Consider the following 11,985-nt stretch of genomic DNA (forward strand, 5'->3'; position numbering starts at 1 on the left):
GCTACTCTTTTAGCTGGCTATCTAACCCCTTTTATTTGTTTTACCCGTTTACCTTTTTTATCAAGCTACCTTTTTAGCTTTGTAACTAGCTGCCTACCTTTTAGGTATTTTTTTCAAAGTTTTGTATGCTAACATCTGGCCTTTTGCCAGTTATGAAGCTAAAGGTTTGCCTTCTTTCTAGCTAGCTTTCTATCTAGCTTTTTAGATGGCTTTTACTCTTTTAGCTAGCTATCTAACCCCCTTTTAGTTTTTTTACCTGTTTACCATTTTAGCTTTGTAGCTAGCATCCTACCTTTTAAGTATTTAGCAGGCAAACTAGATATTTTTTTTAACAGTTTTTGTATGCTATCTAGCTAATATTTGACTTTTTGCCAGTTATGAAGCTAAATGTTTTCCTCCTTTCTAGCTAGCCTTCTATCTAGCTTTTTAGATGGGTTTTACTCTTTTAGCTAGCTATCTAACCCCCTTTTAGTTTTATTTTACCCCTTTACCTTTTTTATCAAGCTACCTTTTTAGCAAGCCAGCTAGCTGAGTTGCTATTTTAAAATTACTTACCAAACTGGGTGGCATTTGCGCTAATTAGCAACAAAAAGTAGATGTCTGCTTAAAAATGGGGTTGGAGACCCCTGTACTACACCATATAGCGATATCTAGTGGTCTAAAAATACATACTGTCCCTTTAAATCGGATTAAGACAAAGTCAACATGTTTTCAGGCGACACAGCTCCTTCATTTGGTGTTTGCTATTAAACAACATGATTTTTGCAGCACGGCGGCGCAGTGGTTAGCGCATGTGCGGCACAGTTCAAGTCATGGGAACCTCCTGCGTGGGTTCAAATCCAGCTCCAGACTTCCTGTGCGGAGTTTGTATGTTCTCCCCGTGCTTGCGTGGGTTTCCTCCCACATTCCAAAGACATGTATTTCAGGTGGATTGGCCGGTCCAAATTGTCCCTAGGTGTGAATGAGCGAGCAAATTGTCTGTCCCTGTGTGCCCTGCGATTGGCTGGCAACCAGTTCAGGGTGTCCCCTGCCTACTGCCCGATGATTGCTGGGATGGGCTCCAGGATAAGCGGTGCAGCTGATGAGATGAGAGACGAGATTTTTGCTGTATTATTTATTTATTTTCTGTTTATGTTTAGAAAAACGGTGAACATTTTACTGTGTGAAATTTTAGTAGCAGCAGGAAACATTCGATACACAAAGTGTCAGAAGTCAAGTGGACTCAACGATGCCGCACAGTCGAGACGGAACGGAATCAGGGATCTGTTCAGTTTTTCATAGAAAGCCGGCAAGCGGCACAGTAATTCCCCAAAGGCAGCAAGAACTGTTCTGGTGCAGGCGTTACTTTTAGTCTTTGTTGGACTCAAAATGGTGCAAAAAAGAGAGGTCCATCAAGAGACAGCGCGGGGGTCTTGGCACACATAGAGGGCACTCGGTTGCCCACGCCTCTTCGCGTCGCTGGGTATCCCGGGCAAGGATCGCAAGTACTTTGGCATCAGTTCCGCGCAGGCCTGGCGGAATTTAGGGATGCGACAGTAGAAGACGACGGGGTTGACGGCCGACTTGGCGTAGCACAGGCACAGAGACCAGGCGCCCGCTTGCAGGACCCCGTCCGGCCGAGGGTCCCGGGCCCACGCCAGGGCGTAGGCGGCCAAGGGCGCCAGGCACAGCGTGAAAACCGCCACCAGGATGAGGATGGTGGCTAAAGACCGTCTCTTGAAGCTCACGTCCAAGCACGGGGGTAGCAATTCGCTGGGGCGACCGTGCACCCGGGCGCCGTTGCGGCGTACGCTGTTCACCGTCCCCAACAGCGCCAACCACATCACCAGGAAGGGGATCAAAAGGACCACCAGGGTCAAAACCGCCACGTAAACCCGGTGGTGTCCTTTGGCGGCCTGAGGACCTGGTGAAATCACCGCCAGGGGGAAGGACAGGACCAGCGCCGGGCCCCAGGTGAGCGGGACCAGTACCTTCGCCCTCCTCCGACTCAGACGGTCCTGCTTTCGCACGATGATGAAAAATCGGTCCACGCTTATAACCAGCAGCACCGCCGCCCCTTCCGCCACGCACAGCCAAAAAACCACCGCCCACGGACCCTGGAAGATTTCCCCGAAAACCCAGCGGTTGCTAGTCACGCCTGCCAGGGTGAACGGGAGGTGGAAGGCGGTCAACAAAACATCGGAGGAGGCCATACTGGCCAGGAGGAGGTTGATGGTAGAGCGCATGGCCGAGCGCCGGTAGACCGCCAGGCACACTGCCAGGTTCCCGAGCAGTGCCGGCAGCAGGACGCCCGCCAGGATAGAGCACAGCCACGCCCGCCAGGGTCGGCTCATGCCAACGTCTGGGCTGTCGGGCAAGCTGAGGGAAGCGTTCTGGGCCATGACGACCAACAACGGAGGAGATGCGCCAAAACCTAGTCTTCACCCCGGGTGTAACCAGGACCAGGTGCCTTCTGCTAAGCCTAGCTTACCATGACCTGCTGATGCTAGGCTCCTCATTCTTGCGATAAGCCTACAACGTAAAAACAAAAGACACTTCAGTCACTTTAGCAGGGCGAGGTTGATGCACTTTAAAATGGACACACCAAGAGTCCAGTGTTCTGCAGTCAGGGGAGGCGGGTGAGGCTGTGCCTCACCAGTCATCGTGGGAATGTAAAATGTAAGATACAACCATCCCTCGTTCAGTTTCAAAATGAAGTAGTGATAGGCGGAATCCGATAAGTACTGAAGAATTTTATACGATTAAATACAAGTTACATTTATTGAGTGCCATGAAGATTTGCACTGAGTGGGCTTCAGGTCCAAATGCAAAATATTTTGACTAGGGAATTTTGATAACAGGACTCTGACGCAGGACGGCAGGCCTTGTTTTGATAAACGCTCTGCTGTTATGAGTTTTTTAGACATCGGGACGCTCTTCTCAGAGATGATGGAGCCCACGTGGGGGGCTTCCCTAGCACGCCCATGGGAGGAGCCGGCACACCAGCTTGCGGAAAAACGTGGGCCGAGAGTAGGAAGCAGGAGAACGAGAGAGGGGGCTTGACAGAGACTCGAGCGACACTAATTCGGCCATAATGCATGGAGTTCACTTAGTTAAATAGTTAAGGAAATTAAATCTGCCCCCGTGTGGAAATGCCAGTCTCTTGGTCATTTTTCCACCAAGAAACGAGAGCGCATTGTTATTTGGATGTAGGTTGTGTTTGGTTAATGGAGTCAAATTACTAATTCGAACAATTTGGTAAACAATTCATTCTAATATATTTAATTCCTAACAGTACAATTTTGATTTAATTTACTAATGTTGTGGGCACAGAGCTGGACAGCCTGACAACTGTAACTGAGAGACCGGCACTGAACAAGCTGCGGTCAATCATGGACAATTCATTACATCCACGACATAGCATCATCTCCAAACAGAAGAGCAGCTTCAGCGACAGACTGCTGTCACAGTCTTGTTCCACGGACAGACTGAGGAAATCATTTCTTCCTCATGCCATGAGGTTCTTTAACTCCGCCCGGGGGAGTAAAAGCCCATATTAAACCCCACACCCACATTTGCATATTACCCTATTTTTATGACAGTGTGTATTTTATGTAGCACTATTTAAATACTCTATACAACACGCTACAGTGGGTATTTTTGTATTCTATATCTTTTATTTTATTATTTTTCAATACAAGGATACTGCTGGAAGTGTGAATTTCCCTACGGGGATGAATAAAGTATCTATCTATCTCCATCCTCTATTAAACACAGAAATCGAAGGACAACCCCCTTTTACAGACTGGAGTATTTGTTTAACAAACAAAAGTACAGTAAAAACATTTATTTTAGATTGACTTTACAAATAAGTATTGTACAGTCGAATAATAAGGATAGTTTAGCCAATCAGAACGCAGAACACAATACATGATGCAAATCCGTGAAGCATCAAAACAGTGAAAAGTAAACCCCTTTATACTGTAGGATTACTGTATATTACTGTTATATCTCACTTAATTTCACAATTTTGGGATTTTATTTTATAATGGCTCAATTTTTACATCATGAATATGACTAATACAAAGAGCACAGTGTACTGTACAACTGCCACTGTGAATGTGCACATATTTATGATATATCATTAATAGATTACTTTTTTTGTATCCCTTTTAATTCGTTTCACTTGCACTGAACGGGGAAGCCTTCCAATTTTGTTATACTTGTAACAAAAAAGGCAATTCGTCTATTCAATTAGTATATAATTGTGCTGAATGTCTGCAGCTGCAAAGTGAGGCATGCAATTCTCTTGCCTCCAGGCAGAGGGCGATAGAGAGACCTCAGCTCCAGACAATAGAGTAAGTGATAGTATTAACAAGCTAAGAGCAAGTCAATGCATTTTCATCATGTAGCTATCTATTGAGGCTTTAATTTGAAAAAAACAGCGCATTGACTTAATTTATAAGTTAGATAATAAAACGTTTTTTTATACTGTAGTTTATAAATTGGAAATCAGACCGGAAACGAAATCCCCCACATATCACAATAAGAGCATCCCAAAGAAAATTCCTCATTTAGTAAGCAATATACCCAAATTAAATAATTGCAACTTTTAATCAAGACGTGAATATTTCTACACGGTTTAAAGTGAGTTTTTCCGAATAAATTGCAACAGAAAGTTAACATAACACGAGCATCCTTTTGTGCTGTTTGTATTGCTGTGATTACATGTTAACGTATACATCAAATTTTACAAAGTTTACTAACTTTTAAGAATCGCCATAAACATTTAAAAGTATATTGTATGCAAATGATCTGCCACTAACCTAAAAGTCGACTTTTGCAGATGTTTCTTTCCATCGTGAAGACGAAAAAAAGCAGCCTTTTTTTTCCTCTTCTTCTTCAACCCACGTGAGAAATTGCCACATTTCGCCCTCTTCTGTTTACTCGCTCTTACTGCAGCTTGATAAAAAAAATATTTTAATATATAATATTACAAGAATAATAAAAATACAAATACGAAGTGGTTGTTATTTTATTTTAAAGATACAACTTTTTCTTTTTACTCATGGTTCTCCACACGGAGGTTTTTAATTACCAGTTTACGGTAGTTTTACGACAGTCCGGGTATTTCTTGCTAGTTGCGTTGTTCAGCTAGCGGCTAGCTGCTAGCCAGTTGAATTCTTTAATTTTTATTTTAATTAAATTAACTTTTACATCTTTTATTCATATAAATGAACGAAAGTATCAACGTAAGACGACTGGTGGGGTAATGATTTGTTTTAAAATAATCTAAAGACATGTTCCCTTTTTTTAAAGGGACAGTAAATATGAAAGCTACAATTGATGCAATGTGTATTGTATGATATCACACTCAAAATTCCAAATACTTTTTTCTCAATATCAGTTTTTTTCACACGTCTCTGACCGTCAATGCTAAAGTCCTGCTCATCTTTAATGACGCTTGACACTGAAAAATAACGGTGACCAAATGATGAAGGTGCTGCATCTGAGTCAGATCAGGAGGCTACTCCTGCTACTGCTAACCAAGGAAACGAGTACTGTTTCATGTGAGTGAACAAACCACTACCTCAAAGAACAACCTGGGAAGGGAAGGGTGCCACCAGGCTGTACTTGCCCAAGACACACCACAGGAAATGCTGCCCCTAAGTGGTTAAGGGATCAGAGAACAGTCACTGTATTGCAGGGGTGTCAAACTTATTTAAGATAGGGGGCCACGCCATAGAACAAACATTCTCTCGGGAGCAGGTTTAGTAGATTAGAATGAAAGAAAAAAGAGAGAAAGAAATAAGAGAAAGGTAGAGAAGGTAAGACAAAAAAGAGAAAGAGAGAGAGAGAGATGGCATGAAAAACAAGAGATAAAAACAGAAAAAGTGAAAGAGTGGGAAAGAAAGACAAAGAATGAAATCCAAAGAGAAATAGAAAGAGAGAAAAAGAGGAGAGGAGAGAGAAGGAGAGAAAGGGGGAAGGCAGAAGGGGAAAGCAAGAGAGAGAAAGACAGTAAAGGAAAAAATGAAGAGAGAGCAAAAGAAAGTAAAAAGACAGAGAGAAAGACAAAAAGGAACAAAGAAAGAGAAAAAGCGACAGAGGGAGTGAAAGAGAGAGAGCGAAAAATGGAGGGAGAGAGAGAAAGAGAGAGAAATACAAGTGCAGTGTTTGTTGGAGGCACCTGGCTTTGGCAACATCAAGTGGACCTATTTCAACCTGCAGCTTGTTTTTCTCTTGCGCTTCTCTGAGTGTTGTCCCGTGGGCCGGATTCAATCCCTTAATGGGGCCTGATCTAGCCCGAGTGGCCGCCTGTTTGACACCTGTGCTTTACATAATGGTTCATGGATACATTTTGAAAAAAAAATCCAATGTTTAAAATGATGCGTCTTTTTTAAGCGCTAAAATGTGTTCGATAGTACACACTGACCCTTTAATATTTCAAAAAGTGACTTTTTGAGTCTACAAAAACCACGGCAGAACCAATTCCTCGAACTCAGATTTAATAAGAACGTTGCTTTAGATTTGAACCGATCGGTCACTTGCAACAAACGAAGGCAAAGGCAAAAAATAACGCAAATAAATAAGCTTTTCCTCATCCTTCCCCCGCCGCTACGAAGCCTCGATGCGTTTAGCGTTAGCATTAGCATTCTTGGGCCGGATGAGCTCCATCTGAAAGGGGATGAAAAACTCCAGCAGGGCACGAGCTTCTCGGGAGTCCAGAGAATATTCTTCTGCGATTCTCTGCGACGTCCATTTGTGAGGTTGAGTCTGATGGCTGCCCAGAACCTTGAGAGCTTCCGTGAGGGTTAGCTTGCCGCAGGGAACGTTTGGCACGTTAGCGAGGGCTCGAGAGTCGGCGGGAAACTTGAACTTGGTGGGACGGGTTATGATGCCTTCCCTTGTATCGGCTTCCTTGAGAGACTGCAAAAACACGGTTGGAAAATTCGTTACGGCACAGATACATCTTGAGGTGAGGGTCGTAAAGTGAAACTGTCGTATAGCGGGGGATTCAAGGAATTTCAAATCCTTGCCCTGAAGAATTCTCGTGCCGGCGTGATGAAGGGGCCTATCGTGGAAGAGGAGCCGGAGCTAGCGAAGCGGCTAGCGGCGTTATAAGTCTCCGGTACCATCCGTAAGCATGGTAAATGCGAACTCACGACCAAATAAGATCATCATCGAGTGCTGGTGGAAAACATCGAAGCGCACGGGGAGCGCAGTTACTGTGTTTTTGCGGAAACGTGGCTCACGTTTAGCATTCCGGACGCTAACGTGTAGCCACCCGGAGCTATTCGGCTTCAGCGCCGCTATACAGAGACACGAAAGCCTACGGGAATCGGAGAGGAGGCGGACTTGCTAACACGAGGTGGTGTATCCCTGGATTTTCCCATCTGCCGCAGGGATGTCAAACTTTTGGACTGGCGTGACGTCATCCATTCCGCTACAAGCACCCCTAGGGCATCATGTTCATCTGTTAATAAACAACGGGGTAGACTGCTGGAAGTGCGAATTTCCCTACGGCACAGGCGTCAAAGAGGCGGCCCGCGGGCCGGATCAGGCCCGCTAGGGGATTGGATCCGGCCCGCAAGACAACGGTCAGAGAAGCGCAAGAGAAAGAGAGCTGTAGGTTGAAATAGGTCCACTTGAAGCCTGGTGCCTCTCACAAACCATGCACTTGTATTTCTCTCTCTCTCTAATCTCTCTTTCTCTCTCTCTCTTCCTCCATTTTCCTCTCACTCTCTCTAACTCTCTCTTTCACTCTCTGTCTTTTTTTTCTCCTTCTTTGTTCCTTTTTGTCTCTTTCTGTCTTTTTACCTTCTTTTGCTCTCTCTTAATTTTTTCCTTTTCTTGCTCTCTCTCTTGGTTTCCCCCTCTGTCATTCCCTTTTCTCTCCTTCTCTCCTCTTTTTCTCTCTTTCTATTTCTCTTTGGATTTCATTCTTTTTCTCTCACTATTTCTGTTTTTATCTCTTGTTTCTCACGCTCTCTCTCTCGTTTTTGCCCCACCCTCTCTACCATTCTCTCCCTATCTTTCTATTATTTCTTTCTATCTTTTTTTTCTTTCTCTCTAATCAACTAGTCCGGCCCCCGAGATAATGTTTGTTTTATCGTGTGGCCCCCGAGCTTAAATGAGTTTGACACCCCTGCCCTACGGGGATGAATAAAGTATCTATCTATCTATCTATCTATCTAAAAAACATACCTTACCTTCTCAACAAGAACATTTACTGTATCGACTTGACGCCATGGAGCGCGAGCTTATGTCAACTGAGGACACGGTGTGGACACTCTTATTGTGAAGGGGAGGGGGAGGCCCTGACACAATGCTTAGTCATGGTGAGTTACCGCTTCGCCCACCCCTCCTCCTTTAACTCCTCCCTCCTCACCCCCTTCTTATGTGGCGCTGTTTATCATGTAGGAATTTCTCTGCTTTTGTAGCAGTCACTGTTTCGTTATATGTGGTGCTTAGTTTTACTTTTTCGGGGACTTTAAATAAATGATTTCTATTTTTCGTGTAGTTATTTTCAGGTAGCAAACTCCAGTGGTACCCACCAGAAAGAAAATATTACCCTTTACAGTGGAACCTCGCTATTTCGCGGTTCCACTTTTGCGGGTTTAGAGCTTCGCGGGTCTAAAAAATATACCTTACCTTCTCAATAAAAGCATTTATTGATTTGACGCCATTGAGCGCGAGCTTATGTCAACTGAGGACACGGTGTGGACACTATTATTGTGAAGGGGAGGGGGAGGCCCTGACGCAATGCTTAGTCATTGCCGCTCCGCTCACCACCCCCTCCTTTAACTCCTCCCACCTCACCCCCTTCTTATGTGGCGCTCAGTTTATCGAGGAGGAACTCGGCGACGTGACGTAAGTGTATTCTCTTCTGTCACATTTCAAGTTTGACTTTATTACACCAAAAGCGAGCGGTTGTTTGTACTACCTAAACACGGCTAATTGTGCGTGCTTTCGTGTATTTGTTGTAAAAGCCGTTCGATGCCGCTAGCTAAAGCATGTTGTTATTGTCAGAAGGTAGCTCTTTCACTTTCATTCAAATAAACACAGACCATTTTTTTTTAAACTGTTGTTTCCCAAAACGCTTCACAAACACTCGTCAAATATCACATTTTCACTGTTTTTATTTTCAATATGTAACCGGTAGTGTTAACAAGCAAAATAAGCTGCGATGGCTGCATGTGGTTGAGAGCGGTTAATACAATCATACTGAATGGTTCCTAGTGGTTTCGCCGCAGTCCTATTCCGTGTACATACAACATATTTTGCAGGTTTTTTTTTTGTTATAACATGAATTTTACTCTCTCTCTCTCTCTCTCTCTCTCTACCCGTATTCTATATGGTGTACTGTATACGGGGGGTATACTGTATACCTGTATACGTTTTTAAGCATTTTTGAAGGGGTGCCGCTACTTCACGGATTTTAAGTTTTCGCGGGTGGTCTCAGTCCCCAGTAACCGCGATAATCGAGGGATTACTGTATACTGTGACCGGTGTTAAACAGAACTGACCTGAGGAGGTTTATCTTTGGATTGGACGTAAACAGACTTCAGATTCAGCAACAAATGATCGCTTTTTTGGTGCACACCGGCCGATAAATCGTCTGCAGAGGACGAATTCGCTGTAAAGAAAAATAATCGTCAGTAAATGACAACAGGAGTCGAGATATTGTGGTTTTATTACCGGCATCGGAACCGACGGGGTTCGGGTGGCGGAGTTTGTGTCTCGGTGCCGGGATCGGCTTCTCTTTGGAGAGTTCTCGCTCGATTCGGTTTTCGAGGTTGAAATTCCGAATCATGCGACCCGCTCGTGCGCCCATCTTACCCAACTGCGACCCTGACGCTCTTCTTCTATGTGTTTTGCAGGCGGCAGCGGGAAACATATTTGAGGTTTGGACGTCGCCATCTAGCGGCCTGGCGACTGCTGTTTAGATAAGTTTTGTAGTTTTTCTTCCGGGATCAGGGTTGGGTAGGATTACTTTAACTTGATTACTTTCAATTACTTTTAGATTACTCCAATAGCAAATATGCTAATAAAAGACAAAAGAAACGAAATATGAATAAAATGACTACATTTTGTGCAGGCTTGGGGAGTAACGGAACACATGGAACGGCAAAAATGATGTTTGGATTTATTTTCATTTTGTTTCTGTCGCATTTGATGTTCGTTTTGCCGGAGATCAAAGCCAGGAGAGAAAGCTTACCATGTGTTGTCAGTCATCATTTTATTCCTATTGAGTTTCTTTTGTCTTTTATTAGCATATTTGGTATTGGAGTCATCCAAAAGTCATTGAAAGTAATCCAGTTAAAGTAACCCTACCCAACCCTGGTCGCATTTGATGTTCGTTTTGCCGGAGATCAAAGCCAGGAGAGAAAGCTTACCACGTGTTGTGAGTCATCATTTTATTCAAATTTAGTTTCTTTTGTCTTTTTTTTAGCATATTTGGTATTGAAGTAATACAAAAGTCATTGAAAGTAATCAAGTTAAAGTAACCCTACCCAACCCGGTCCAGGATTGCGCCATTTCTTTCAATTTTAAAGGGACAGTGTGTGTCCAAGAACTGTTGTCAACTGTGCGCAGACGGAAACTTCCGTGGGATGGTCACGTCAAAAGGGTTCGTATGGGTGCTTAAAATCCTTAAATTTGAATGTGTTATCGAAGATAGAAAAGTGCTCTAATTTTGCTTGACATGCTTGTAAAAGAGCACAGCGGCGCAGTGGTTAGCGCGTGTGCGGCACAGTTCTGAGGTCATCAGATTGAACCTTCCTGTGTGGAGTTTGTATGTTCTCCCTGTGCTTGCGTGGGTTTCCTCCGGGCACTCCAATTTCCTCCCACATTCCCAAAAACATGCATGTCAGGTTAATTGTTCAGTCCAAATTGGCCCTGTGAATGTGTGAGTGAGTTGTCTCTCTCTGTGTCCCCTGCGACTGGCTGGCAAGCAGTTGAGGGTGTCCCCTGCCCACTGCCCCAAGATAGCTGGGATGGGCTCCTGCACCCCCGCGATCCTACTGAGGATAAGTGGTGCAGATAATGAATGGATGCTTGTAAAAAGCTGGGGATTGTTGCCATGTTTTTCCAACAAGTCTGTTACAAATGAAGCCAACACTGCTCTCTGGTGGCCTTTCTTCTTCCCTTATGATTAACGGCAGCCGGGATTTGTTTTAACAGCATTGTCCTGAGAAGTGTCATCGCCCCCAATGGGTCACGCCTAAAAGTGCAAGTTCATGCTACTTCTAATCAGGGCACTATGAATTGTGTATTAGTGCAAAGGTTACGTATCAATTAACTACATTTATTATTATAGGTTGCGATTCCTAGTTGTCAAGAACCAGAACAGGATCAGGACCCAAACGCGTGACGTTTCTCACACAAGCCTTTTATTTTACTAGAAATGGGGAGTCATGCATGTTAGGCAGTAGTCTGGCGTGAAATGATAGGAATTCCCAGAGGCCGACGAGATCGATACCAACTGCCAGAGCAGAAATCGGACAAATGAGGTCGATACCGAACTGGACGGACAGACAGGATTGATAATGAAACAGAATATCGAAAATAAACAGGACAAACGAGACGGGAACAAAAACTGGAGGGAATCCTAAACAGGACAAAAATAGACAGAAACGAAACAGGAAACCGATATTAAACAGGACAAAAATAAACGGGAACAAAACCAGACAGGAAATACCAACAGGAACAGGACTGAGTCGAAACCCACGTCTTGCGGGGCAGAGGATCGTTGACGGACTGACAAAGGAAGAGTGAGAGCACTGATCTTAAAAAGATCAGTGAATGAGCCGCAGCTCGCGCCACACGGGCAGGGCCAATTGGGCGCCATGGCAACCATGACACTCGTGGTAATTTGTAATGAGAATAACGTCCTGCAATATTTTAGCTATATGGGGGGACATGTCTCAAAAACAAATATATTCAGAAATTTTTCAAGATCTAAAAATCTTATGCCTTGATATTTCTGTCTCTGCAAAACAC

The 11,985-nt window shown here is 44.1% G+C and overlaps 3 protein-coding genes across 4 annotated transcripts in view; all 3 read right to left on the reverse strand.

Moving 5' to 3' along the window:
• epha7 (eph receptor A7) overlaps positions 1-1,261 on the reverse strand; it is a 33,999-nt gene extending 32,738 nt beyond the window's left edge. For both annotated transcript variants that reach the window (XM_088325531.1, XM_088325530.1), the window contains exon 1: positions 1,160-1,261. The gene's annotated coding sequence lies outside the window, so the exon portion shown is untranslated. The remainder of the gene's footprint in view (positions 1-1,159) is intronic.
• On the reverse strand, positions 1,100-4,927 carry gpr63 (G protein-coupled receptor 63). Its single transcript, XM_088325532.1, has 2 exons — positions 4,806-4,927; positions 1,100-2,511 (listed from the first exon to the last, which is right to left on the reverse strand). Exon 2 carries the CDS (start codon positions 2,379-2,381, stop codon positions 1,392-1,394), a length of 990 nt encoding a protein of 329 aa, XP_088181658.1. The 5' UTR covers positions 2,382-2,511; positions 4,806-4,927; the 3' UTR covers positions 1,100-1,391.
• A 1,544-nt stretch (positions 4,928-6,471) lies between these two features.
• ndufaf4 (NADH:ubiquinone oxidoreductase complex assembly factor 4) lies at positions 6,472-9,851 on the reverse strand. Its single transcript, XM_088325175.1, has 3 exons — positions 9,682-9,851; positions 9,510-9,619; positions 6,472-6,909 (listed from the first exon to the last, which is right to left on the reverse strand). Exons 1-3 carry the CDS (start codon positions 9,815-9,817, stop codon positions 6,598-6,600), a joined length of 558 nt encoding a protein of 185 aa, XP_088181301.1. The 5' UTR covers positions 9,818-9,851; the 3' UTR covers positions 6,472-6,597.
• Positions 9,852-11,985: the final 2,134 nt, after the last annotated feature.

The sequence above is a fragment of the Urocampus carinirostris genome, chromosome 20 (genome assembly GCF_059441175.1).
Source record: "Urocampus carinirostris isolate Australia breed hairy pipefish chromosome 20, RoL_Ucar_1.0, whole genome shotgun sequence".
NCBI lineage: Eukaryota > Metazoa > Chordata > Actinopteri > Syngnathiformes > Syngnathidae > Urocampus > Urocampus carinirostris.

What these genes read in the sequence shown, in the direction of transcription:
- gpr63 (XM_088325532.1), bottom strand. Translation starts at nt 2,381, where the DNA reads ATGGCCCAGAACGCTTCCCTCAGCTTGCCCGACAGCCCAGACGTTGGC.
- ndufaf4 (XM_088325175.1), bottom strand. Translation starts at nt 9,817, where the DNA reads ATGGGCGCACGAGCGGGTCGCATGATTCGGAATTTCAACCTCGAAAAC. An exon ending in CCCCGTCGGTTCCGATGCCG is followed by an intron (nt 9,620 to 9,681) that starts GTAATAAAACCA and finishes TTTTCTTTACAG; the next exon opens with CGAATTCGTCCTCTGCAGAC. An exon ending in CCAAAGATAAACCTCCTCAG is followed by an intron (nt 6,910 to 9,509) that starts GTCAGTTCTGTT and finishes GTGTTTTTGCAG; the next exon opens with TCTCTCAAGGAAGCCGATAC.